This window comes from Aquila chrysaetos, chromosome 8, assembly GCF_900496995.4.
Source record: "Aquila chrysaetos chrysaetos chromosome 8, bAquChr1.4, whole genome shotgun sequence".
Classification (NCBI taxonomy): domain Eukaryota; kingdom Metazoa; phylum Chordata; class Aves; order Accipitriformes; family Accipitridae; genus Aquila; species Aquila chrysaetos.
This window is the reverse complement of record NC_044011.1, coordinates 46,698,665-46,724,283: the sequence shown is the minus strand read 5'-3', so window position 1 is coordinate 46,724,283 and position 25,619 is coordinate 46,698,665. Positions and strand designations below refer to the sequence as shown.

The following is a 25,619-nucleotide window of genomic DNA, read 5'->3' as shown; positions in this document are numbered from 1 at the left end:
CGCCGCCGCCGCCTTGGCCGCCCCCCGCCCGGGGGCTGCCGGAAGTCCCTCCCGCCGGGGGGAGCCCCCCGTCACTTCCGCCCGCTCGGTCCGGCATCTCCAATATGGCGGCGTCCTGCGGCTCCTCGCAGCTCCCGGCCGCCGAGCCGCCGCTGAAGATCCCCAAGATGGAGGTGCTGTCGCCGGGCTCGCCGGGAGCGCTGAGCGACGGCAACCCCAGCCTCTCCGACCCTTCCACCCCCAGCGGCGCCTCGCCCCTCGGCCCGGGGCCGGGGCCGGCGGCCGGCGGGGCCGGGCTGGGGGGCGGCGGCGGCGGCGGGGCGGGGGGCCGCGGCGGGGCCTCGCCCTCCGTCTCCTTCTCGCCGGGCGGCGCCGCCGCCGCCGCCGCCGCCGCCGCTTGCCGGGGGATGTCCTGGACGCCGGCGGAGACCAACGCGCTGATCGCCGTCTGGGGCAACGAGCGGCTGGTGGAGGCGCGGTACCAGCAGCTGGAGGGCGCCGGTACCGTCTTCGGCAGCAAGGCCCCCGGGCCCGCCATGTACGAGCGCGTCTCCCGCGCCCTGGCCGAGCTGGGCTACGAGCGCACCCCCTCCCAGTGCCGGGAGCGCATCAAGGTACCCCGGCGGGGGGCGGGAGGCTCGGCCCCGGGGACCGCGGGGTGAGGGCGGTGGGGGTGTCCCCGGGCTCGGCCGTCCCGCCTGCCCGAGGGTGGGCGATCTCCCGGGGCGTCTTTTGGCTCGGGGGGGGGACGGGACGACGGGGGACTCCCCGGCGGGGGCGGGGGGGTGTGTGTCCACGCGTGAGCCCTTCGCCAGAGCATCCTTTGGACCAGGGCGCGGGGGCAGCGCGTCCCCTGGGCTCGATCCCTTCGGGATCCTGCTCCCCCCCCCCCCCCCAAGCATCCTCTGGCCCTCGCTGCGGGGGCATCCCCTGGGCTTAGCCTGTCCTTTAGCCCTGGGTTTGGGGACACTGAGTCCCCTGGGCTCAGCCTTTCGGAGGGGCTTCTCTGGGCCGGCAGTTTTCCCGAGTGTCCTCCGGCCCTGGGTGTGGGGTGCCCGTTCTCCTGGGATCACCCCAGCAGGGTTTCCCCACGCAGGCAGTTTTCCGGAGCGTTCTCTGGCCCCGACTGTAGGTGTTCCCCAGGCTCAGCCCAGGTCCTGGGTGCGAGGCACCCCGTTCCCCGGGATCACCCCAGCAGGGTCTCCCCACGCAGGCAATCTTCTGGAGCATCCTTCATCCCCGGGAGCAAGGCACCCCGTCCCCTGGGATCACCCCGGCAGCATCTCCCCATGCAGACAATTTGCCGGAGTGTCCTTTGGCCCTGGCTGTGGGTGTCCCCTGGGCTCAGCCCAGCCTTCAGCCCTGGGTGTGAGGCACCCTGTCCCCTGGGCTCAGCTGCCTGGCTCCCCGCAGCACCCGGTTGGCATCTCGTGGCCTGGAGCAAGCTGGGTGCCACATCCTGTGGGTTCAGCCCTCGCACCCGCAGCCTCCAACAGCATCTTTCCGATGCAGGTGCTCTGTCCTTTGGGTTCAGCCACACGGTTCCTCCTGTGTGGGTGGGCTGTGGCAGCATCCTATGCTCCTGAGTGGGGAGGGACACAGTGTCCCAGCCATTCGGGTCCCCTTGCGTGGACAGGCCCCAGCAGCATCCTTTCCCCTGGGTTTTTGGGGCACCGCATCCCCTGGGTTGCCTCCTTCGGCCCTGAGCATGGTGGACACCGTAGCCCTGGGTGGGTTGACTCAGTCCCCTTACGTGTCCTCCAGCATCTTCTGTCTGTGAGGGGTGGCACTAGCTGCTCCCTGAAGCTCCCATGAGAAAAGGGGGCTCCCAGTTACTCCAGTAATGAGGGGTGGCTCGTACTCTGGTTGCCCTCTTGCACTTGTGGCTCTCTCCTTTGCTTTGGAGTTGCTTTACAGGGTACAACGTCTTCCCCTGGTTCGCACCAGAGCGTGCTGCGGTCTCAGAAACCTCTTTAATAATTGAGCCGCGTTAAACAGCCCGATGGACTGCATTTCCTCTGGCGGCAGGGTTTAAAGAGGGATCTTTCCAGCTGCATCATTCCCTGGGGAAAAGGGAAAGGCTGGGTTGGCGTCCGGCTTGGGAGCAGCCGCTTCGCGCGTCCCACTTTTACGAAGAGGAGATGTTTGGAGGGACTGTGGATGGGGTGGGAATCGCTGCGGGTTTTCAGTTTATAAATGTGAATGAAGCTTGTAAGGGTGAATTAAACGCTCCGAGGTCCCTCCGGCTTTCACTTTCCCCTTTCGTGACCCTTTAGGCTGCCCGTGCAGCCGCTTAAAATGCCGATCGATTAAAAAAAGTAATGTCTTGTTATTGCTAGGGATCAGCGAGGCTGTTCTCTTCTGTTAAATACAGCTGTGCCAGCCCAGCCAGGCTGGGATCCTCTAGGTGCATACACCCGGGTGGCCTTTGATTTGCAAAATATGTGAAGTAAGGGAGTCTGCAGCATTGAGGAAGCTCAGGAATAAGCGAGATACTCGCCTTTCAATCTCTGTTATTTAGAACAGCCTTCGTCCCTGAAAGTAGGTGGTCGAAACGAAGCAAGCTCCCCTTCTGTTTTAGTTTCTTAATGTATTTTCATCATGGTGTTGCGTTGACTCCATGTACTTGCTGCTGAGGGCTTTATTTCCCTTGAAGGCATCCAAGTATTTTTGGAGAGGAATCTTGCTGCACCGTGAAATCTCTTCGAGACCCTTGTTTCCTCAGTGGCTTTCAAGGCGCTTGTCGCTTAAATCGCTTCTTCCATGAAATTTTGGGCTTTGCCAGAGGCTGGTGTGTGACGGAGAAGTTTCTTGAGGCCATTTGGCTTTGTCCACAAGACTCCGATGGTTTCGGGTTGTGGTGGGAGTTTATGCAGCAGCTGTAGAGGACCGCTACCCTAATTTTGGTCACAGGCTCTGCAACCATTAATGCTTCAGAGGACGCTAAGCAGGCTGTGAGGAGAAGTCTCGCTATTAAAGCAGCCCAGAACTGGCCATTCGGGTTCAGTTGATGCTTTTGGATGGAGCTGGTCGTGGGTAGTGGCTGCTTTGGGGCCAGAGCAAGCGTTTTGGTGACTGCTGGAAGATCCCATCCTCCCAGCGGTTTGTGAGCTTCTTGCAGGGGAGGACTTCTCCCCCTTTCCCGTAAGAAGTGATGCTTGAACACATCTTTGCCCCTGAAATGTTCAAGCTTGAAAGAAACCACACATCACATACCTATCAAACAGCTTAGAGGGAATAAAAGACCACAAGGCTTGTATTTATCACCTTGCAATGGCTCCAAGAGCAGCTCTTGACAGACCTGTTAGATGTTTCTAGATCAACACGCAATACGTCGGGGCAGACTCTTCTTCAGTACCATAACATCTGGTGGAAGGATCCAGCTGGAAGGGACTTGTCAGCCCTCCATCTGTGTGCTGTCCTGTGCCTGTACTTGTTTGCAGGTTGGCCTGTCCTTGGGCTGTCTGCCTGGTAAAGAACAACCGTTCAATGTCAGCCGTGTCCAGCACTTGTTGGTAAAGACCCTCATGGTGGGCTTTTGGTGTCTCAGACATGCTCCAGAACAGGAGCTGACTGTGTTGTCCCACACCCATTGTGCTGTTGCCTGAGCTTTTGTGTGTCCTGGATCCCCACTGCGAGGGTCTTCGTCAGTGCAGTTGTCTGGAGGTGCAAAAATGTGGCTTTTTCCAAAGCCTTTGGGCTTGCAATAGGTTTTTTTGCTGGAATTGCTAAGAAACAAGCGCTCATTGAAAGCTGGGGGTTCTTGTGAGAGCCAAGAGTTGACCTTGTTACAGGGATTATTGAGATAGTTGCGGTAGCTGCTGCCAAGCCCAAAATCCCAATTTTTGTAGGATTCCAGGCAGAATCGGCTGCTTGACTCTCTCATGCTCGACCAAGAGTGAAAAATCACTTCTGGGTGTGGAGCGGTCAAAGCCTGAAGTCATCTTTAAGACAGAGTAGGACGACTTGGATGCACTGTTGGAACAAGGGGAGGTCGCAGGCACTTCGTAGTCCTCCACTATTGGCTGTCTCAGCTGAAAACAGAACCAGGGAGATGGTGATGAAGGAGAGCATAGCTGCCTCATTCCATTTATTATCCATAATGTTCCGTATTTCCGTGATTTTATAGGATACTTAATGTCCGTCAAGGGAACGTAGCGTGAGGATTTGCTGATGTATTATAAATGTAAAACGTGCTTAAAACGTATCGGACTCAACTTACTTTATAAATGCGTTTTAGATAAGAACTCGATATTGGCCTTCTTCGGGACACCTGCCTTCCCTGGACTCTGCCAAATCTTGAAGAGCGAGTTAGAAATGAGCTGGAAAGGAAAAAGTCAACTACGAAGAAGAAAGTTTTCCAGTTGTATCGCATAGATGCATTCTCTCCTAATTCAAACAGGATGCAAAGTAAGGTCCCAGTTCAGATTTTCGTCTGTCTCTTAACATCTGCATGTGCTTTTCTGCACATAAGCAGCGCTGGCCTGCAAGCTGGGAACGAGACCGCTGTTGGGTTTGAGCCACTCTGGAAGTGTCTGTTTCAAATTCAGGGATTCACACGTAACTGTTCCAGCAGCTTTTCCTGGTCTCTTCCTTCAGAAAGAGACCTTGAATCCGACTTTGTGGCTCTGAGGTCAGGGGACTGGTGGGTTCGGCAATCGGGAGCTGCAGGAGGATTGAAACGTCTCAATTTCTGTCTGTTGGGTTCCTGGAAAAGCTGTCTCGTGCTCTATAGTTTCCTCGTCCTGTTGTATCCTTAATCCTTGCTTGTTTAGTAATATATTCTGACTGTCCCTATGACACGTAGCTCTCGTTAAAGAGTTGTTTACTAAAGTGCACATGCTTTTTGTTCAGCCCAGCTCTTGCGTGTTCACGGTCAAGGAATTAGCCTGGTTTGTGTATCCCAAAACTTGTCGCCTCTCTGCAGCAGTGCGTGGAGAGCCTTTAAGTTTTAAGCTTTGACCTTAGCACTGGTGTTTTAAGGCAGACGGTGAATATTTGCAAAACCCTTTCCAGACTTGCGTGCTGATTTTGTGCCCTTCGCCTGGCGATGTTGTTTCAGCCAGAGAGCAGGAGGTTAGCTGTTAAATCGAGCCGCTTTTAACTGCAGAAAAATGAGCCGTCGCCTCGTACTGTGAAGTTGCCGTCTGAAGGGCAAAAGCCAACGTACCCAGTATATGTTCTTTGAGGTCGCTTTCTGTTGGGTAATACACTGGGACGTCATTGTTTCATCCTCTTTCAGCCTTTGCGCGTGGCTGCAATGGCAGGGGGATACTCTGGGAAAGTGCAGGTGAGCTCAGGTTTTACGGTTGCCGCTGACCAGTGCAGAGCCATGTGAGTCAAGGTAATTTTCAGGCAATAAAGTCTTGTTTTATTTTAAAGGAGTGTTCTTGAAATAATGTGCTCCAGCCGGATCTTATGCATTGATTTTTAAATCCATGGAAGAATTTCCGCTTCTGTTGCACGCATGTTTCTTCATGGAAGGTGAAATCAAAGACTTGCTCTTCTGACAGCGCTTTGCTTAGCTGAGCTGCGAGAGTGTTTCAGTGCTAGAAATTCACTGGCTGCAGTTGCAGCTAGCGAGCCTTTCGCGAGCAGAGAGAAATCCCTCCTTAAATGTTGCCATTCAGCGTCGGGAGACTGTTAAAATGAATTCAGGGGCATTTTTAACATGTCGTTTCTTCAGCTACTGCAGAAATGCGGGTTCTGCTTTTATTTTGCGAGCGAGCTGTTGAAATCTGTTTGCTGCTCCCCAGAGTCCGTGCCAAGCCATTTATTCAAAGAGGAGCAGCTCCAACATCTAACTCCCGGCTGCAGGAATTCACGAGTCCCACTGCCGTGGTGTTGGGTTTTGTGTACGTAGCGACCTCACTCTCGCCCCAGATGGGTGACTGGAGGTTTCTGCTGGGTTGTGGTTGTCCGCTAAGCATGTAATTTATTTTTCAAAGGAAAAAATAAATACTTTGAAGACACTGGTTAAACACTTACAGAGAGCGTAGGTACAAAGGGGAGAAGCAAATGCCGTGAACCCACATCAAACGGGAAGGAATGAAAAATTACACCTGAATATCTGCTGTTGGTGTTCTCCTGCTTTAAGCTATATGTAAAGCAATGGCAGCAGTGGCTTATTTGTAATGGGGCTGTGGTTTTACCTGCTTTACGATGTAAACAGTCTGTTTTTAAATCTTGTGTGAAGTTGTTTTTAAGGAAGGAAAAGCTGCGCTAGCTAGAAGCAGTGCTTGCCGTAATCAGGTTTGACCTCCTGTGTGATACGGGAGATTGGATTTCACCCAGAATTTCATCGCTGGGTCCAATAACGTTAAGCAGAGTGGCTGTCTTTTAATTTGAACATCTCAAATGATGGAGCATTGGTACATTTTGTAGCAACGAGCCAACTACCCACCTTCAAAACGGCTTTGCCTTCTATTTCTTTTGAAAGCATTTTATCTTTGTCTTGCATTTGTTATCTCAGGCCCAGATCCTCATCTGGGCAGCTCCACCAGCTGTGATGTGTGCAGGCAGTGTTCAAGTTACCTCCAGATCTTTCTTTGGCTTAAATAGATTCAGATACACCGGGTTTTCCAGGCTGGCTCATTTCTTGTCATTCCTTGAATCCTCTCCAGCAGCCTAACATCTCGCTGGAGGATCTTACAGGCCCGGGTGGGTGGGAGCAACTTTCTGTTGACGTTTATAAGCCGGGAAAAATAAACTCTTCAGTGACAAAGAGCAGATTTATTTGTTTTACTCCTTCTTGGATGTATTGTGGGGCAGCAGCAGAGGAGCATCTCTGGGAGGTGAGTATCATGTGGAGCGAACCCTCTTGCAGAGCAGCTGCACCCACTTTCTTCAGCCAGGGTATTTGCAGGGCGGTGTCGTGCCAGTAGGCATCTGTCTCACTTTGTACGTGCAGGATGAGTGTCTTTGCTGTCCAGTGGCTTCTGGAGCTGTGTTGTGTGTCTATAATACTCTGGTCCGGTCATTCTGGTGTACCTGGGTCATCCACCGCTTACTGCATGGGTGCAAAATGATTCGCAGGGGGACCTGGGACCGAACTGGCAGGTTATGCTGGTGAGACAGAAACAGTTGATGGCTAGGAACTCATTGCAGAAGGACAAACCTGCTACACTTGAACATTAAATCTTAGTTTGGGAGCGCACAGTTTTTCCTTGTCGTGCTCCTTGACTATGGAGGATTTGGGAAGGTGTTAAAACCCCTCCTTCTGATTTTTGTCACTTGCTCTTAGCCAGCACACGCAGGCAGTTGGAAATTTTGGGTGTCCCGTTATTGCAGAGGCTGTGCTTTGATGTCAGGAAAGGGTGCCACCAGCAATGATGCAGGAGGTGTTGGATGGTTGATCGAGGATTTTATTTACTTCAGAAGTGACTGGATGCACCTGAAATGCTCAGCAGAATGAAGGTGGTATGAGAGCATACAGCTTTGAGCGCCAGTGTGGGGGCAGATTCGCTTTCGTTACTCTTCCAGGTTACGCTCCATCCTACTAAGTGCGTAAATTTGGGGGCCAAGTAGATGATGCTCTGTGGAGTGCTGTGGTCTCACCAGTTACCAGCCCTTGACCACTGGTCCTGGTGAAAATTGGAGTTCAAGCCACCTTTGGTATTTCACTTCCAGCTTTTCCCATGGATTTAGATATTGCTCTCCACTGGTAACGTTTTCTCAACACAGCTGAAGGTGAGTGGCACGGACCTTCCCCTAGAGACCCCAGAACGGGCAACGACACACTTCTAGGATGGTATGCGTAAAGTTTTTTACCATTCTGAACTATGTGAGAAGTTTCCCCTGTGGTGCCACCCGCGTTGATGCTTTCTGCCACTTGGCCGAAGCTTGTTTTGGAGAGGAGCATCTTCCCTCCCACCTGCAGGCAGGTTTGTGCTGCTCTTTGTCTTCTGGAGGGGCTGAAAGAGTTAATGTCTCAAACATTGTGGTGGGGCAAGTTCTGCTTAACGACTAACTCTGCATAACAAGGAACTCTGCGGAGCAAGGAACCCCAGGTGAAAAGAAGCTGATCAGTGCCCATCAGCAGTGGGAGGGGGAAGGTGTGCCAGAGGGTGCACAGCTCCCTGCTCTGATAATGCTGTTTTGGACAGGCTGAACAGGGCAGCTCACCGTGCGTGGCCAAAGATCACATCTGCAGGGAGGGGGAAGTTACTCCCCAAACGACACCCAAGCCCACGGACCTATTCCCCAAAGGCTACCTAATTAGCCCAATGAGTTTGAGTGCCCGCCCGAAGGAGGGGCAAGGATGATAAAAGGACACAAACTGAAGCCCCAGGTGCGCAAGCCCACCGGAACGGGACCGCTTGGCTGATTGAACCAACGCTGGACCCAGGACCGGTGAAATCTTTCTCTCTTCCTTTTTCTCTCTCTGTCTTGTTCTCTCTTTCCTTTTCCACAATCCCTACACCTCATCCCTTTAGACATAAACCGTTGACCAAGTCTGGGACTAGGAGCGGATCCAGCCGCCCCTGGGCCCTTCTCTAAGGAGGAGTCTAGAAAGCAAGGGGGTCTGCTCTGAGCCTCGTGACTCAACGGGAGGGCTCCCCTTATTGTCTTCCCTGACCTGATTCCCAAATAAGCAAGGCTTGTAGTATATGTTTGGTGATGTATGGTTAGCACATGTTACACAGTTTACTGTGTGTCACACCAATTTTTGTGGTGAGCATGCCAATTCTTGTTGTGAGCGAATAAAAGTTGAGTTTTGTGAGTTGAAGGATCCCCAGTGTCATTTCACCTTAATCTTGACCTGGGAATTGGCAAACCTGAGTCATCGTCCTGAGAAATCGGGACGTGACAGAGGCGTGTGGCCTTGCTCTGCTCGTTCATTTGAGAGAGAGAACCAGGAGGGATTTGGGTCCGTGTGGTCTCTCATGGCTTACTGGTAGCGGAGATGTGACCTGCTGAGTACATCTCAGACCTCTTTGGTCCAGACCGCTGCAGTTTGGGTTCTTCTTGAAAGGCAGGCTTCATGGGTGGCATAAAGATGTTTGTCCTGATCACAGTGGATGCATGAAACTTCAAGTTTGATTTTAGGAATAAGTGTGTTTCTGAAGGCAAGACAATCTACTCAAGTGTGGCCTTCATCGCTCTGAAGTAGTGATGGGTTTGAGCAGGTCGTGCCAGGACTAGGCTGAACCTTACTTGTGCATCTCTGCAAGCCGAGCTCTGTCAGTAGGATGCATCCATCCCATCTAAACTCTTTACAGAGACAAACGTCGTTGGCTGCGGTAGGTATGGGCATGGCAGAGGGTTTTGCTGGTCTGCTTTCTCAAGCTCTAACTAGTTACTCTTCTTTTCATCCAGTGCTGTCTTAAACCAGGAGCTCAGTACGTCGAGAGATGGAGGTGCCCAGCCGTCTGCTTTTCTGCAGGCAATACTGGAGAGTTCTTCTCTCTAGATGTCTAGCCTGATTAGCATCAAATCCCTGAGAAGGGTATGAATAACTTTATTCTCAGCTCTCTAATAGCAGCAACTGATGGAGCCATCTTCACAGGTGGCTGAGATGCGAGGTGTAGCCTGCCACCACTGTGGGGAAGTTTATCACGTCTCGGCACCACGTATCGCTGCATGACTTCCTCCCCCGGCCGGGCTACAGCTCGTTATACCCCGGCTTCGTTCCCTCTCAGTCGCTGGCAAAGTCGTGCCTCTTCTAGGTTGACCTCTACAATTGGCTGTAGCGCTTCTGTAGATAATTGCTGTCCAGGCGAGAGCTTGTTTTTTGGTTTTTTTTTTTAATATATTCAATTGTGATTTAGAAATTGGCAGTGGTGGGAAATACGCTGCGCCTTTTTGTTGGGTTAGTCAGCCAGAGCTAGAACCTAACTTAAAAACATGTGCCTTACCTGCCTTGACTGACATCCCTTATCTGTGTCTTCTAGGGTGACTTTGTCTCTTCAAGTCATTGTCCAAAGAGATCTCTGGTTCCTATCTCAATCAGACGATCAACTTGTCTGTGTTCCCCCTCACCACCCTTCTCCTCTCAGGACACTCCCATTGCTTTCCTTGCTCCCTACCGGAGACCTTTGGGCCAGAGCCAAATCCTTCAGGAAGTCCCTGTGCGTTTGGGCACATCAGGATACGATTGAGCCTTCGCTCTTTGGTGCAAAGCGTGATTTATTTTGACTGCCGGCGTGTCTCCCCTCGAGTGCGGTGATCTGGCAGATGTGCAGCCACCTGTGGGGCTGGAGCCTTTGCAGACAGGTCTGTGGCAGCTCCTGCAGTGCACACCTGCAGAGTTTTAAGTGGGGGTTTGTGCGGGGCTGCTTGTGTTTTGCAGAGGAGTGTTATGACGTGGTGTCTCATTTGGAGACATGTTGAAGTTGTCAGCTACCTTTCTGCAGTGGTGTATGGCGCTCTCGAGAGTTTAAGGTGCTCTTTCTCCTCCTTTTATTCTGGATAGACCGCAGAAATAGGGCTCCATGTGGGAATATCCCACATAAGTCTCATGTTCTCCTGCCTTGCATGCATCTTTTAACCTAAAACTCCATGAGCTAGCAAGCTGAGCAGAGCTATCTGACTCCTGTAGTCAGTTCCGTTTCCTTGTGCTCCCACCATCCAACTCGGGAATGAAGACTGCAAGATCTTTCACTCTGCCAGCCATCCCTACGTGCCCTACAACCACTCCAGGCTTCAAAAGCCATTTCTTTTGTCCCAGTCTAGTTTCATCTCGTGTTGCTTGTGAGTATCCTGGCATGATGAGGGAGGAAGCTATTTGATACTGCCACTCTTAATTTGGGATGTGAAGCCAAGAGCTCTCTCCCATTAAGTGAAAGAGCATCTTCAGAGCTGGACGTTGTGCTAAGTGGTGCTCTGTGCCATTGGGACCCCTTCTAGGCCAGCTGCTGTCATTTAATAGACTTAAGTAGATTAACATGGACACGCAGGTATGCCACTCAACTGCTCTGCGTAGCGTCTTGCCGAGTAAGAGTACGGCTCAGATCAGGGATCTGGAGTTTCTTCTGTTGGACCATCTCTGGGGTTATGCGTAAAAAGCTCACTGTAGTGTGGTTCTCCCCTGCCTGATTTTTTGCTGGGAGGAGGACTGTGTCTACAGCCTTCCTCAAAGTTGCTTCCCAAGGCTTTTCTGACCAGTGTTTCTGATTGTCATGCTGCAGTTCCTGCAGAGTGATTGGTTCTCCTGTGGCTTCGCTTGTAGAGAAGATGAGGGCTTGTGAGTTAGAAATGGTGAGAAAGTCTAAGTTGAGCTTTTTGACTGTCTCCTCCTTTGAACTTCATACTTACAAATTAAGCAGGGATAATCTGTCTTCGTATTGCAGGCAGGGTTGCAGAACACTAAGCAAAAGCCTCGGTCTCTTCCAGTCTGTGCAGTCACTGGGCAGTTATCAGGTCTGTTTTCAGTTACTTGTCCTAAATTTACTGGTTTCTTGTCTATCTGTATCATTATATGTATGTGCACTTTAGGAACCACGGAGCAGGAGTTGAGCCGGACACCGGGAGGAATAGAGGAGGTGCGTAAGAAAAACCTAGATCTTAAATCTTGGTGATCAGAATAACCTGCTGGGAGAAAGGTGTCTGAACCCTTGAGTGCTATAAAATCTCCAGGAGAGGTTTCCTGAAGTCTGAACAATTATTTAGGTCTTACCAGGGTCTCTGAAGAAAATTGTCGTGGGAGGTGCAGGCGACTGCAGAGGGAGAGCGATCGATCTGGTCCACCTCAGCCCTGCCACGTAGAAGCCTGTGGGCATCCGTGAAACAGAGCTGACCTGTGTTATTCGGAGGTGAACATCACTTAGAAAAGTGGTAGGGACTGCCTGTTGGAGAAACTGGGGAGTGCCACCAAGAAGAAGGAGCTAGTGGGAATCTCGATTGTCCAGGAAACAAGACCGAGAGGAACCACCAGCTGCTTGGCCACAGGCCTTCTGGTGCTTTTGAAAGCACCAAATTTGAGATTATCTCACTCAAACTTTAGGTTATCTGCTGCCAGAAGCGGAGGTGAAAAGTGGTTCACGCAGCCGGGTCCACAAGCATCTAGGCAGTAACCTCAAAAGTACTCTTGACTTGCAAGAATAATGAGCAATGAGAGTATTGCTCATTTATTTTTTGCCCACTTTCTGCGTTGCTCCCTTTAATTCTTGTAGGAGTCTCCATTGACTTGATGCTAAATTATTTTCGTGGTAAAATAAGCCAGTTTGCAGCCTGAATGAAATAATTACAACTAGGCTACAACCCAGTGTGAGATACTCAATAACTCCATCAGTAGAGAGAGATGCTTGAAGCACACGCTTAAAATAGAGCAAGTGACTGTGGATGTCGAATGTTCCCAAGAGGGCTTGGCCAAGAGTATTGACATTTTTTGGTTAACTGTGCTGGAGACAGTTTGTTTAGCTTAAAGGCTGCTAATAAATGCAGCTAGAGGCTCTAAGTCTACAGTTAACTCTGATGGATAAGCCAGGGCAGCTGTAAGAACTGGGGTTTGGGAACTGTATTTCCAAAAATCTAACTTGGGTGGATTTTAGAAAGAGTCTGAGAGTGAAATGAGAGTTTACCCATATCGCTTGGTGAGACTTGAGCTGAAAGGAGAGAAACTGGAGTGCAAAAGCTGGGCGATGCATCCTCCAATGTGCTTTTCAGGGCAAACTGGACCATTTAAAACTGCCTCGCTGTTCCCAAGGGGTTCTTGTTGCCCAATTTTAACCACCACGTTTATCTGTACCCCCTGCCTTAGGGAACCCAGTCTGCCTGCAGTGAATATCGACAGGTTTCTTGGCCGGGTCCTTGGTTTCAGGTTGATGTAGCCGGTTGTTTTTCATCCCACTTGCAGACAGAAACTTAAAATTTGATGGTGTCCAGTTTGGTGGCAGAATCGGGAAGGGTTCCACCTTAAACCACTGAATAGTTCTGGTCTTACTGCTGCCTGTGTGTTTACATGGTTTGGGTTTTTTTTATTTTGTATTTTTTCTGTGGTTTTGGTTTTGGGGTTTTGGGGTTGTTTGGTTTTGGTTTGTGGTTTTTTGGGGTTTTTTTTTTGTTGGTTTTTTTTTTTGAAACAGCAGGGTAAAACTGACTTGCTGCTTAGCAGTTTTGCTTCTGCCCCCAAGGCTCTGAATATCATGAGGAAACTGGTTAGAAATGTATCCCTTTCCCGTTGATGCTGTTAAACCAGTATATGAGGAGCATTAGGTAGGTTTGAACGTTCTGGAGATGTAAAGGTTCCTTTGGGGGGAAAAAACCAAGCTGTTTTTGCAATGATGTGCTTGGAAGTCCATTATGGTCGTCCTCCAGAAAGCAAGGCGACGGGACTAGCTCTTCCCAAGTTAATGCCTCTTGAACTCCAGAGATAGCTTTGCCATTCAAGCTAGAACCTGAGCAATCTAATAAATTTAATATGGGAAAAAAAAAAAAAGTTTTCTAGCACTCTACCAATCTGAAAACCATCAAGATCCAGCAAACCTGGGGCACATCGCTATCTTTCAAAACTAGAGTGCTGGTAGAATTAAAAGCACATTGAGGGATGCGCATAAAGATTTTTTTATTATTATTTTTTTATTTTTTTACCCCCAAATAGTTGTGTGTTGCTCCGGATTAGGGGGAAACGTGGATGGAAATGGTAGGCTTATACGGCTTTACATCGCTGTCGTGATGCACAGCTCAGCCGTCGGTGCGGGATGCTAAAGGGATCACCAAAAGTAGACCAGGTTTTTGCATCTGTCTGTGTGGGAGGTTTCGGCCTCAGCACTGTTTTTAAAGGCTTATTAGACAGAGCTGTCTAAGTGTTGTTTCTTACTTAATGCTTGATATCGAAGTCTGGGAATTTGGAGCATTATTGATTTGACCTCTTTTAAATTTCAGCAGCTTCACAAGAGACAGAGTGAGTTAGTAAGGAATGCAAAATATGTAAGTAATATATATTTTCCTAGCTAAATAGCTTAGGCGTATACATTTTGTACCTTGTGTCTTCTTACCAGAGTAAGGAAGGTTGGACCGTCTTTGCTTTGGGGGACTCTTCTTTCTCTTTTCCTTTCTTTCTCCTCCCTGCTTCACCTTCTCCAAGCTGTGGGCACGACACCAGCTCTGCTTTCTCCTCCTCGTAGTAGGTGTGCATTCTCTTGGCTGGTTGGTATCTCTGACTGGGGGTCTCTTGGTATATTTATTTTATTTTTTTCCCTATGTTACATAGCAGATCTGGGGATTTTTTTGAAGTGGGGAAGAGAATAAATCACCTGAGTTAAATCTGATGAACCTGTAGCTGCTACGCAACTTTGTCCTGGGTCATAGATGTTAACGCTAAATCGCTGCAGTGGGAACATCGGATACACACGATGCTTCCTGGCGGGTATAGGTTAGCTCGGGAGCATTGCATTTAGCTCGTGAGTGTGGGGCAAATGCTGATCAGCAGAAGTAAAAAAATGAAACAAGAAAACCTAGCAGCCACGTAACTGTCTGCAAGTGAATATGCGTTCTTCCAACCCATCGCTGCCTGATTAACGTGCTTTTTTCTGTCTTAGACCCTTCGCAGGTGCTACAGCCGCGTGAAGGAGCATGGTGTTGGGAAGAGGAAAAGCAGCTACACATTTGAACAGCTGGAGCAGGTGTTTGGGCAGGGAGGATGGGACTCCCAGCCCTGCCAGCCTGTCCTCATCAACAGCAGCGGCTTGTATCAGGAGCTGGAGTCAGACGGCAGCACGATGGAGGAGTATTCGCAGGAGGACTGGGGAAACCACAGTCAGGATCTTCATTGCTACCAGACCGGCGAACAGGAATTGGGTAAGAAATGCCATGTTGATGCATCTCCACCCTCTGATTTTGCCTGGGCTCTGTGCTCATACGTATCTCAGTACCAACTTTAATTTTTCTGACATAATGTGCTCAAGATGCTGAGCACCTGATGTACTGGGGGAGAAAACGGAAAGAAATTCCCCAGTTCATCATCAAAAGCAAACCGCGGTTCCCGAAGTGGTTTAGGATCAGGACTTGAGTCTAAAGAGCCTAGCAGGAGGAAAGAAGGGCTGTGTGGCCAGAAATGGTGGAGGAGGAGGTGACACGTTCCCTGTCTCTCCTTCCCCTGCTCCATTTTACTTCCCCTCGTGGGATTAGGAGGCTGTTTTCCCTTTCAGTGGTACCCTGCTTTGGAGGTCCGTGGGCACCAGCTGAACCTGGTGTTACCGTTCAAACACCTTTTGCTTAAATTATGAGCAGGAGTTCAAACTGCTGCTATTAATACCAATGACTATAAAAAAGTGTTGCTCATTCTTCCTATATGTACCCTAACTGGTATGTTTGTTTTAAACATGTAAATATGCTTATATCCAGATGTGTGGCCTGTTTTTAAATAAAAAAAAAAGGCAAGCAAGCTCACATTCCAGGATTGAGACCTAACCCGAACTCCTCCGCATGCTTTTCTTGCCTGAATTATTGGTGTCTCTGCACAAGAATCGATATATTCGTATAGTTTGGAGATTTGGTTGTTGTTTGTGGCTTATTGAACTTTGTTAAACAGAGCAAGGTACTACATTTTTGATTGAAAACGCACACTGATCTGAGCAGTTTTGTGAAGAAGTGGGTTTCTTGAACCATATTTATATCTCTTGAGCCACTGATCTTACGGGTGCATGTTCCTCCCTTGCCTGAGCCAGGGGCCTATTTTCACGTCAGAAACTTTAAGTTGATCAAATTCAATGGAGACCCAAGCGAAGCAGTAGAAGGTGAATTTGGTAAAGGCTCTTGGTGCGATGAGGTTTTTTCCCCCAGCTCGTGATTTGTAGGATGAAACAGGGAGAGGAGATGCAGTCACATATCTGTACACATCTGTGTTCAGGGGACTGGTCAATTGGGATGCTTTGAAAGAGGCTTAAATCGCAGTTTAACGTTAAAATTTGCAAGTTGGCTGTTAACCACGTTCTGGTTCTCTCAGCCTTCTTCCCCAGTGGATTTAAAAGTCAGAAATATGTGGGAGAGAAATGGTGGGGAGAGGACAATGTTACAAAACATATGTAAACGATGGCTAATTCCCTCTAGTTTGACTCGTTCTGGTGAGTCAAACTGCGGTCTCCTCGTTTGTCACCGTTTTCCTTCAGTCAAATCGGACATATTTGTGTGCACTTGGGCTGACGATATTCTTAATGTTCAGAGAAGTTATGAGAAAAGCACTTAGCACACAACATCTAAATGCAGTACAGATGCATTTGTTCTGGTGTTTGCTCTTCAAATGTGCCATTGAAAGCAGAATAGTCTTTTTTCTTTCTTTTTTTTTTTTTTTTTTTTTTTTTTTAAACAATGTAGTTTGTAATCAAATTTGTTGTGATTTTAATAGCAGGAATTGTAGTCTTGTCCTTGAAAAGGTCTTGCACTTGCAGAGATAGATTCAGATCTTAACTGACCACATCTCTTCCAAGGAAAACAAAATACTCTAGTTATGGAGGATTTAGGAACTGGAGCTGTCTCATGCAGAACTTTAGTGGACTGGCTGGCTTAGGAAGCAGCTCTGATTTATTTTTTTATTTAATTTCAGCCTTTAAAAAAAAAAAAAAAAGCCCCAGGAACATTATTTGAAAAGTAATTATGTGTTGGAATTTTACCTTTTAGATGAAATGCCTACCACAAAAAGAACATTAAAGATAAAACAGGAATCTTCAGAAGACACGCAGTAAGTAATTTATGAATGTTTTACCCTGGAATGTGTTTCTCTGGGGATGTTGTGCAGGAGGGGAGGATATTTGAAACTTCTGATTATAATTATAAATACATTGTGCAAGGCTATTCATACAGTTGAATCTGCTTTATGCATTAATCCAGTTACCTCAGAACATCTGAAAAGCTTCATAATTCTGTCTCTTCTTGGCTTCATCATTCAACAAACGAAACAAGAGTACTACATGAATGCAAGGACTTAAAATGTGGATAAAACACACAGCAGATTCATTAGGGCTGTGTGTGGGCAGGCTGTGGGTACCGTGACATGAGGCCAAGCGTTTGGATCTATTTGTACTCTTGGGTTTGGCTTTTTTTTTTTTCCATTTGCCTGAAGTTTGCCCCTTTGGATGTAAGGAAAAAAAAATATAGGAGGAGTGGAGGAAAGAAAGAGTAAGAAGGGGGACGCAGCACCCCAGTAGTAGTGTGTACTGTTGGCTTGGTGTGAGTAATGCTTGCAAGAAAAGTTCATGCATTTCCCCTCCTTGGTGGGAAGGCATGCCAAAGCTTGTGATTTTTTATTTTTTTATTTTATTATTATTATTTTTATAACTTTCCGGAGCTGACTTGTAACCTTTTGGATCGGTTTAATCTGACAAATACTGGAGCGTTTCGAATGCTTTGAGCATGTGAATCTCCCTTGCCTCGCCAACAATAACACAGAGCATTTTGAAAAATGGAAGGAATTGTGCCATATTTACTTGGACCAGGGCTACTTTCTTCTGACCTTTAGGGTTTTAAAACGCACAGGGTGGTTGTAGATCTGTCTACGATGGGAGTGAGCCATTGCAAATTGGCTCGCAGACCCTTCTGGGTGGGTTGCACACATGAGCTCCCCCACCAGTAATTTGTAGTGTCATCTGAAGTCAATCTGGTATTTCCTATGCTGGAAAGCTTCTGTAGGGTAGGAAGTCATCAGCACTGTATATATTAACATAGCGACCCTGGTTAGTAACACAACAGAGGCTTTTTACTATAACTGAATGAAAAAATCCTCCAAAACCTAAAAAAAATAAAAATAATAAAAGAAGCAGCTTCCATTGTAATGGCCTAGCTTCATCAAACTCCCCACTTCAGATGGATTTTCACGGTACCCAAAGGTGACCTTTTTTCTTAATGTGGAGCAAATTCAGTTTAGCAACTCGGGGATCACCTGGAGAAAAATAACCATTTTCAGTATAAACGTTATTACTGCCTTTTTGAACAGTTGCTTAGGACTGTTCTGGGATAATTTTACCTTTCAAGGTATGCTTTAGGGATTTGCATAGAAAATAATCCTGAATTTTCTGAAGTGGAGGCTCGGACTGCCTGAATCTTCCCTTCCAGCTTTTTTTGTGTAGATGGACGACTGGTTTAGATTTGGTAGATTAGACCTTTCAGAGTTTTCTGGTCAGTTTTTCCGCCCTCAAGTTCCCTCTAAAATGCACAGAAGTCTCTGAACTCTTGGGCATTTTGTGAAGCGTGCAGGTGATAAGCCCGTCTTACGTGCCCGGAGGAAGCGCAAAGTATCTTCCAAGACAGATTTGCTGAAAATTACACTTTTCCCCCCACTATGAGAGCAAGGACCTTTTAAACTCTGACTTGGTAGATTAAAAGCAGTCAGGAGAAGGGTGGCTAATACAAAGATAAGCTGGGTATTTGTTTATTATCTTCAAAAAATAGAATTGCGTCTATTCTTAAAAGCAGCAGACAATAAATAGATGCCAAACTTTTTCACCTCTTTGGCCAATGTTTTAAAATACACCTAATTTACTTTGAAGAAGGTGGGGCTTCAGTTCATCTGCGTTCTTGGTCAAGTGCAGATTTTCAGCAGAAATAATCTCAATAAAATTGGAGGGAGTGGTAGTGCATTCAGATTCTTTGGTGAACCTGTGCTGTGATTTTTGACGTGGGGAAATTGCAATGTGGCGATGGTGGACTGTAAGCACGTGTATTGCTAAAAATCTTGTCTTTGCTTCCACCTTTCCTTCCCCTGGGATTTTGGAAGGATTTTTGGAAGGATTTTTTGCAGCTAAGCAGCTTCTGGAAAACCATGGGAGCAGACGTGCACCGTGACATTATTTTCCTAGCAGAGAGGGCGGGAGAGTGCCGCCGAGATGCTGGCTCTAGGAAACCTATCGCTGAGCTCTCTGGGTGCTGGAATTTATTCTGGCTCTTCTTTTCCTGATAAAACACACACGTGTGAGGCTGCTGTCGCTATCAGCTGACCACAAACCTGCAGAAACAGAGGGAGCTCGCTTTACTCCTGTTGCCTGCGAGGAGTTCAGCTGCTCCTGCCAGCTCAGCCAGCACCGGGACCTGATCACGCACCAGCAAACCTAATGCGTTCCATCTCCAAGCAAGCTGCACAGCTCATTAACATGGACAGCGCTGCGTCTCTTAACTTCAGGTAGTAAATAACTGGCCTCTGAAGACATATAAGGACTTCCCGTATTTCCTGGGTTGCCTTATTTTCGGCAGCGTAGGAAGCGAAGAGCAATAACGAAGCTGTGTCCAGGTCCCGTGCTCTGTCAGCTGGACTCTCCCCCACGTCTGCTCACCGCTGCGTCCCCTTGGCACGCTGCTGCCTCCAAATAAACTCTTTTGAAAAGTGAAACGCTACTTAAGACTCTGTTCTGCTATTTTAAATTTATTTGAGGAGCAGTTTTATTCACTGTGAGCTTTGTGAAGATGAACTAGAAAAAGCTTGGGGAGCTGGGTCCTTCACTGAAACCAGCTGTTTCAGGCTCTTTGAAGTCCGCTTTTGTTTGGAAACAGCGCCTTAGAACAAATTTGCACCAGTCTTGTCTCCCGTCTTTCCTCATTTGAATTGCAAAAGCTTCCGAGGAGAAAGAAATGCAGATGGCCAGTCTCCAGCACAGAGGTTGTGGTTTGACGATAGGGTAAAACCCAGCTCTAGGGCACCTTCTGCAGATGAAAAATGAGATTGCCCTGTGACAAACAGCGCTGACACAGGGTAAATCCTCTGCTAGCTCGGATTTTTCCGTTGAAAAACAAATAATAGTAATGATTTGACTCTTGCTGCTTATAATACCTCTGCTTGGCCGAGTCGTGGAGGTGCTGGTTAGAGCCTGGGAAAGCGAGGCGCAGTGGGGTGGCTGCCGAACCACCGAGTCCTGGTGTAAGAGGAGATGCTAAAACCGAAAAGCAAAGCTTTTTAAAATTTATTTTTCCCTATTGCTTCCTCTGTGCTCGAAGTGATGGATTCCCGCTGTGGAAAGCCCTTCTCTCCCATCCACAAGGTGCTACCAGTGATCATCTCTAGTGAAATTATTCCTCTTCCCAGCAGGAGCAGTTTGAGTGACTAATTTTTTTTTTCACCAGAGCTTCAGCTCTATTTTGTGCTGAACTAAACTTAGCGAGAGTATTTATAGTGTAATTATTAAAGGTGGGGGCTTTTTTTTTTTTTTTTTTTTTTTTTTTTTTGTTCTTAGCTCTGTTCCTTCACTGTTGAATGAAAATCTACCCACGCTGCTTTCTCCTGTCTCTGGGTTTGGATGGGACTGCTTTCTTTAAATTGAGTTCAGCTGTCTGTCTAGAGTCGAATGAGTGTATAACAGTGGTGAAACACAGGCTCTCTGCTACCAAACAGCCCTGTGCTGAGCCAGCGCTTACTGTGTCCCCTTGTCTGTCTGGTCCCCAGAAGGTGAATTTCCACTTCCAAAAGTCTAAAAAAGACGTTTTCCAAGCATAGCGACGCTGTACTGCTCAGCATCTGAAGGAGCGTTGGGGAAGCTGTAGAGAAGCTTTGAGATGGTTCAGTATTGCTGCGGTGTTTGTGTGTAAATATAAATGGGTTGGGGGTAAATACGCATTTTTCTTGTACGGTATTTCTCTCCTTGCCTTCTCTTTTGCTGCTAGACAGGGAGAAGCGGAAATGACTCCTCAGAAGTAACTTAAAATAAGAAATGGGAGTTTGATGATGCAACAGGCGTTTTTCAAAACCCCTGGCTCAAACACAACTCCGCTCGCCAAGCAGGTCCCCTCCTCGGTGCTCCAGAAACTCAGTTACGCTCCGAGTGCAGCGGCGATGCGCTTGCCAAAATGCCTTTTTAAGGCCTATCCGGGAACCTCCTGGCGCGGTTGCTGGTGCTAGATCGTTAAGATAGGCAGCATGCCAATGGCTGCGGTCCCTCCCGTCGCCGTGAGGAGCGAGCTCTCTGGGCCTGGATGGCTCAGACCTCTTGCTGGAGAGTTTGGACACCCCACCTGAGGTTTGCAGAGCTGGCGCGCACCGACCGTCATGCGTCAAACTGCTCAACGCAGCGCTCTGTGGTCCCAAGCCCAATGCCTGCAGTCTGTCCTGGAGGCACCAGATCACCTAAAGGACTTTGAGAACCTTCCCAAAATCACGTGTGTTGTATTTGCACCTATAGAAGCAGGTTTTTTGAGGTGAGAGGCTGTGAGGCTGGACCTCTCCAGCACCGTGGGAAGGGTCTGCAGCTCCCAAACCTTTTTTCTTTGAACCCTTATATCAATAGGATGGAAGAAAGACACCTTCTGATCCACTTAGGGATTTATTGGGTAGAAATGCAGCTGCCGGTCTCAACCCCAGGTGTATCCTTGTGCCGTTTGTGTGGCGTCATATCTGCTATTGCTTGAAGACCATTGTGTCCTGGCCAGCCTCATGCTTAACTCCATCGGGGAGCTGTTGGGAAAGGCCGATTTTAGGGAGTTGGAGCGATCCTTATGACCCCACAGGAGGAGGGAAGTTCGTGCATGCCCCGCAGAAGATGACTGGTGTCGCCTGGCATGGGGACTAAAGATGCTGAATGTGCTGGTGGGACACGGGAGGAGGCAGGACCCTTGCGGGGATGCGGTGACCCCTGTGCCATTGCAGTTCAGCTTTACAGATGCGGCGCAACAGATAAAAGGGAGGAGAGTTGCGCAGAACAAGCTTTTAAATCCCACTTGTTGGACCAAGAGAGATTTCTCCATTACCAAACAAGTCGTATTATCTTCCTACAGCTTTGATTATAGGACAATAACTCCTAAAATTAGTAGTTCTCCCTACTAGCTAATTACACTCTAAGTGTCTCATTCATCCTGGAGGAAGCTGTTCCAGCTTGCTTCAGGCACACGTGAATGCTTTCTCCCGATCGCTTAGCAAAGCGTAATTCCCTCCGTGGAAACTCACTTTGATGCCGGTGCCGTTACCAGGAGGGAAAAGAAATCTTTGGAAACGTGGGGATTTCTTTGTTGGCTATCCAAGAGGGATTTCTGCCATCCATCCTGCAGCGGGTTATTGCGTCGCTTGTGTCCGGGCGCAGGTCATCTTCACCGGCATCGTCTGCTCTGTGGGGTTGGTCCCTTGAGCCCTGTTTCTGATCCAGTGCTGGGACTGAGCCTTTTGGAGCTGCTTGGCGCTTGCTTTGTAGTTTTTACAATTACAGCCCTGTTTGCTCACGTGAATTTTGGAGTAATGATGAGGCGGAAGCATTTTGAGTGGTGGTTGCAAATTAGGGATGCAGCTCCGGTCATCTGCGACGGACCGTGTGCCGATGGGAACGCACGGCTGTAAAGAATAACCCAGTAACGGAGGTTGCATTTGTTTAGCGACACCAGACACGTGTTTGCTTGTAATTGCTCTGAAGCGGCATAGGTAGGAGCAGGACATTTCCCCCGTGTGGGTTTTGGGGGTTGGTAAGAGCAGAAATCTTTCTTGGAAGCTGAACTTGGGGATTTATCAGCTCTCATTTTCTTTGCTGGGTTATCTTCTGCAGAACTTTTTGCACAAAATCTCATTTCCAGCAGAGATTGCGGTTTGCTGGAGATACCGGAAGGAGTTTGGGTTGGGTTTTTCTTTGGTTTTGCTGAAATTAATTAAAAAAACCGTCAGTGTGGTGTTATAATCCATAAACTCACCTAGCTAACTAGGACGTATATAGTAATAAAATACCCACCACCTAAAAAGCAGCCAAGAAAGCTGGAAGGGTTTAATATTTCCCAAAGGTCGGTGCGTTCGCCGGGATGGCTTTGCAGCTCCGGTTTACTGATGCCTTTATCCTTCTCTCCGTGTTTTTTAATTTCCAGGAAGCGTGACGTCATGCAGAATATTATGCAAATCTTGGAGTCGGTCCAGTTGAAGTGGGAGCTGTTTCAGAGCTGGACGGACTTCTCCAGGCTACATCTTTCTAACAAACTGGCCATTTTCGGCATCGGTTACAACACCCGCTGGAAGGAGGATATTCGTTACCACTATGCGGAGATCAGCTCGCAGGTACCCCTCGGCAAGCGGCTCCGGGAATATTTCAACTCGGAAAAACCGGAGGGTCGGGTTATCATGACCAGAGTGCAGAAAATGAACTGGAAAAACGTTTATTACAAATTCCTGGAGATCACCATCAGCGAAGCCAGATGCCTCGAGCTGCACATGGAGATCGACTGGATACCCATCGCTCACTCCAAACCCACCGGAGGAAACATCGTTCAGTATTTATTACCGGGAGGGATCCCCAAAAGCCCCGGCTTGTACGCCATCGGTTACGAAGAGTGCCACGAGAAACCCCCGTCCCCTCTCGCCGAGCACAGGGGGTCCGATCCTGGCAATGAGACTCAAGGGGAGCTGGAGGTCCCTTCGCCGCAAGCCTCCCTCCGGGTGGATATGGAATCCGCCCGGATTATCTACTGTTACCTCGGCATCGCCGAGGTCCGGACTCTCCAGCAGTGCCTGTTTTTACACTTTCAGGCAAACACCAAAACCTTCAGCAAAGATTGGGTCGGGATCAACGCCTTTTTATCTCAGAACTGCGTCGTAGAGCCCGGCGTGTCGCCCAAATCCATCTACATCAAATTTGTGGAAGTGGAGAGGGATTTTCTTTCCGCCGGCTCTTTGGTAGAGTGCCTGGAAAAAGCCATCGGATACCCCTTAAAATTTAACAACTGAGTCTCGTCCTTCATAAGGATTAGGGCTTTCCGCCCCTTTTTTCCATCTCGCTACCAGACGCTTTCGGATCCTGTCTGTTCACAGCTGGGCAAGTCGGACTTTTCCGCCTGGAAACGAGTTTTGGGGTGATAAAGAGGCTCGCGGGGCGCTTTCCACGAGCTCATCCCCAGCAAGCGAGCGTGTCCCGGCTCTCTTGCCGGACGGACCGGCCGGTTTTCCTACCGGAGCGGCGCGGCGAGGAGAAGCCCCCGGCCCATGAAACGACTGTAGGTACATTCCACATCGGACAAGCACGTACATGTGGCGTTTTCATATGAGAAGCTGGTTTTTTTTTTTTGGTTTTTCTTTATTCCACCGTGTCTCATTTTTACACATCCGTCTCTCTCTTAAGTGTTATTACGGATCTGAATAAATAAGCAATAGATAACGGCAAGTTAAACGTTGAATCACATTAAAGGAGACTGTTTTTCAAAGCCACCCTTAGATACTATTGTATATAATTTAGAACTTCACTTTTTTCACCCATCAAGTGTTCTCCTCTCTCCAAACAGTGTTGCCTGCAAAAAGACTTTGGTTTCTGTGATGTATTCCACTTTACTAGTAGCGTTGCCATATCTGCTTTTATTTTATTTTATTTTTTAACATTAAAATAATTCCTGGCCTTTTTATTTTTCTTATTTTGTTTTTTTTTGTTGTTGTTTTGGTTTGGGGGGGGGGGTGGTTGGTGTTTTGTTTTTTTTTTTTTTTTTTTTTTTTTGGCGTTCTAGTTAGCCTCTTTGTGAGAATAACCTGGCAGCTGGGAAACTTTTGTTTTGTTTTGTTTTTGTCGAACCATGCTTATGGATACAATCAAAGCTGTGAGAATGGGGAAGGGGGGGTTTGGGGGGGGCTGGGGACACGGGGACGGGGACGGACACGGGGACGGGGGAGGACGCATTTAATGCCTTTTTCAGACGTGTTACTATATAAGCCCCATTATCTCGCTGGCTGGCGCTGGCAGTTTCGGTTTTTTATTTTCTAAAGCTCATCGATCGGTGAAGTTGTGACATACGATGAATGTGTCGGTCCTAATAAAATCAAGCAAACACGTATGGGCTTCAGCAAATGTCTTTCTCCTCCTCAAGGGGGGGGAATTGGGGGGGGGGGGCAGAAGTCTTTTCCTGGGATATTTCCACCGGGGCTTCGTTCCAGGGGTCGTTATTGCGAGAGATGTTTAGTTTATTTATTTCGGGGGGGGGGGGGGGGGGTGCGTACCACTGGAGCTGGTTTCCTTCCCCATGGAGATGCCCGAACTGTTTGAAAACGTGAGGACCGCTGCCTGGCTGGAGCTTGGCGTCACCTTTGGATGCGGTGGACCCCTGAGACGGCAGAGAGAGGAAGAGGAGGGAGATGACCCCCCCCGCCTTGCTCCAGTGCTCAAAATAGGGTGAGTCGCCCCAAAATAGGGTGACTTGCCCCGAAGAGCCTCTGCTGGGAGCTGAGAGGGAAGGATCAGATGGACCAGGAGCTGAGACTGGCGGCAGGGAAAAGGTGAGATCCCGGTGGGATCTGGCAGGGTCGATCCCCCAAAAGCCTCCTTGCTCCCCGAGGCCGAATCCTGCAATCCCGGCGGCCAGGCTGGATTTATGGGGGGAGATGAGGGCGAGAGGGGATTAATTCTGCCCCCCCCCCCCCCGCCTCCTCTTCTGCCGCCGGCGTCTAATCTCTTGGCTCCTGCTCTGAGGTCTGACCCTGGTTGGATCGAGGACCGGGATAACCTCGGCCGAGCCGGGGAGGATTCAGCCCAGGGCTCCCTAAAATGGGGGGAGCTTGATCCGGAGGCTCAAAAATGGCCTTTTTTGGGTAATTTCTTGTTGAGGATTAATGTGTTTATCCAAAGGCCCCCGGGGCTGTCGAGGGGCTGGAGGGGATGCTCCCCCCTGCCACTACAGGAGGGACAGGGCTGGGGGGGGGGTTAGGGGTCCCTGTACCCCCCCCCCCCCCGGGGCTTACATCGGTGTGCCAAGTTGCACACCCCCCCCCCCCTTATAACCTTAGTATCATAATTAATTAGCAATAACCCCAATAATTA

General features: G+C 48.8%; 1 protein-coding gene across 22 annotated transcripts; it reads left to right on the top strand.

The window, feature by feature from the left end:
* Window positions 1-43: 43 nt before the first annotated feature.
* On the top strand, window positions 44-24,216 carry MSANTD2 (Myb/SANT DNA binding domain containing 2). 22 transcript variants are annotated; one of them, XM_041125429.1, is made up of 7 exons: window positions 8,718-9,242; window positions 9,319-9,448; window positions 11,437-11,483; window positions 13,825-13,869; window positions 14,481-14,739; window positions 16,558-16,618; window positions 22,696-24,216. In XM_041125429.1, the coding sequence occupies exons 5-7, from the start codon at window positions 14,661-14,663 to the stop codon at window positions 23,546-23,548; spliced, it is 993 nt and encodes a 330-aa protein (XP_040981363.1). In that variant the 5' UTR covers window positions 8,718-9,242; window positions 9,319-9,448; window positions 11,437-11,483; window positions 13,825-13,869; window positions 14,481-14,660; the 3' UTR covers window positions 23,549-24,216. The 22 variants fall into 22 exon arrangements, 17 of the variants coding, with proteins under 17 accessions (XP_040981368.1, XP_040981367.1, XP_029878914.1 ...); XM_041125425.1 differs by lacking the exon at window positions 11,437-11,483 and having other exon boundaries at window positions 13,828-13,869; XM_041125424.1 differs by lacking the exon at window positions 11,437-11,483.
* The last annotated feature ends 1,403 nt before the right edge of the window (window positions 24,217-25,619 follow it).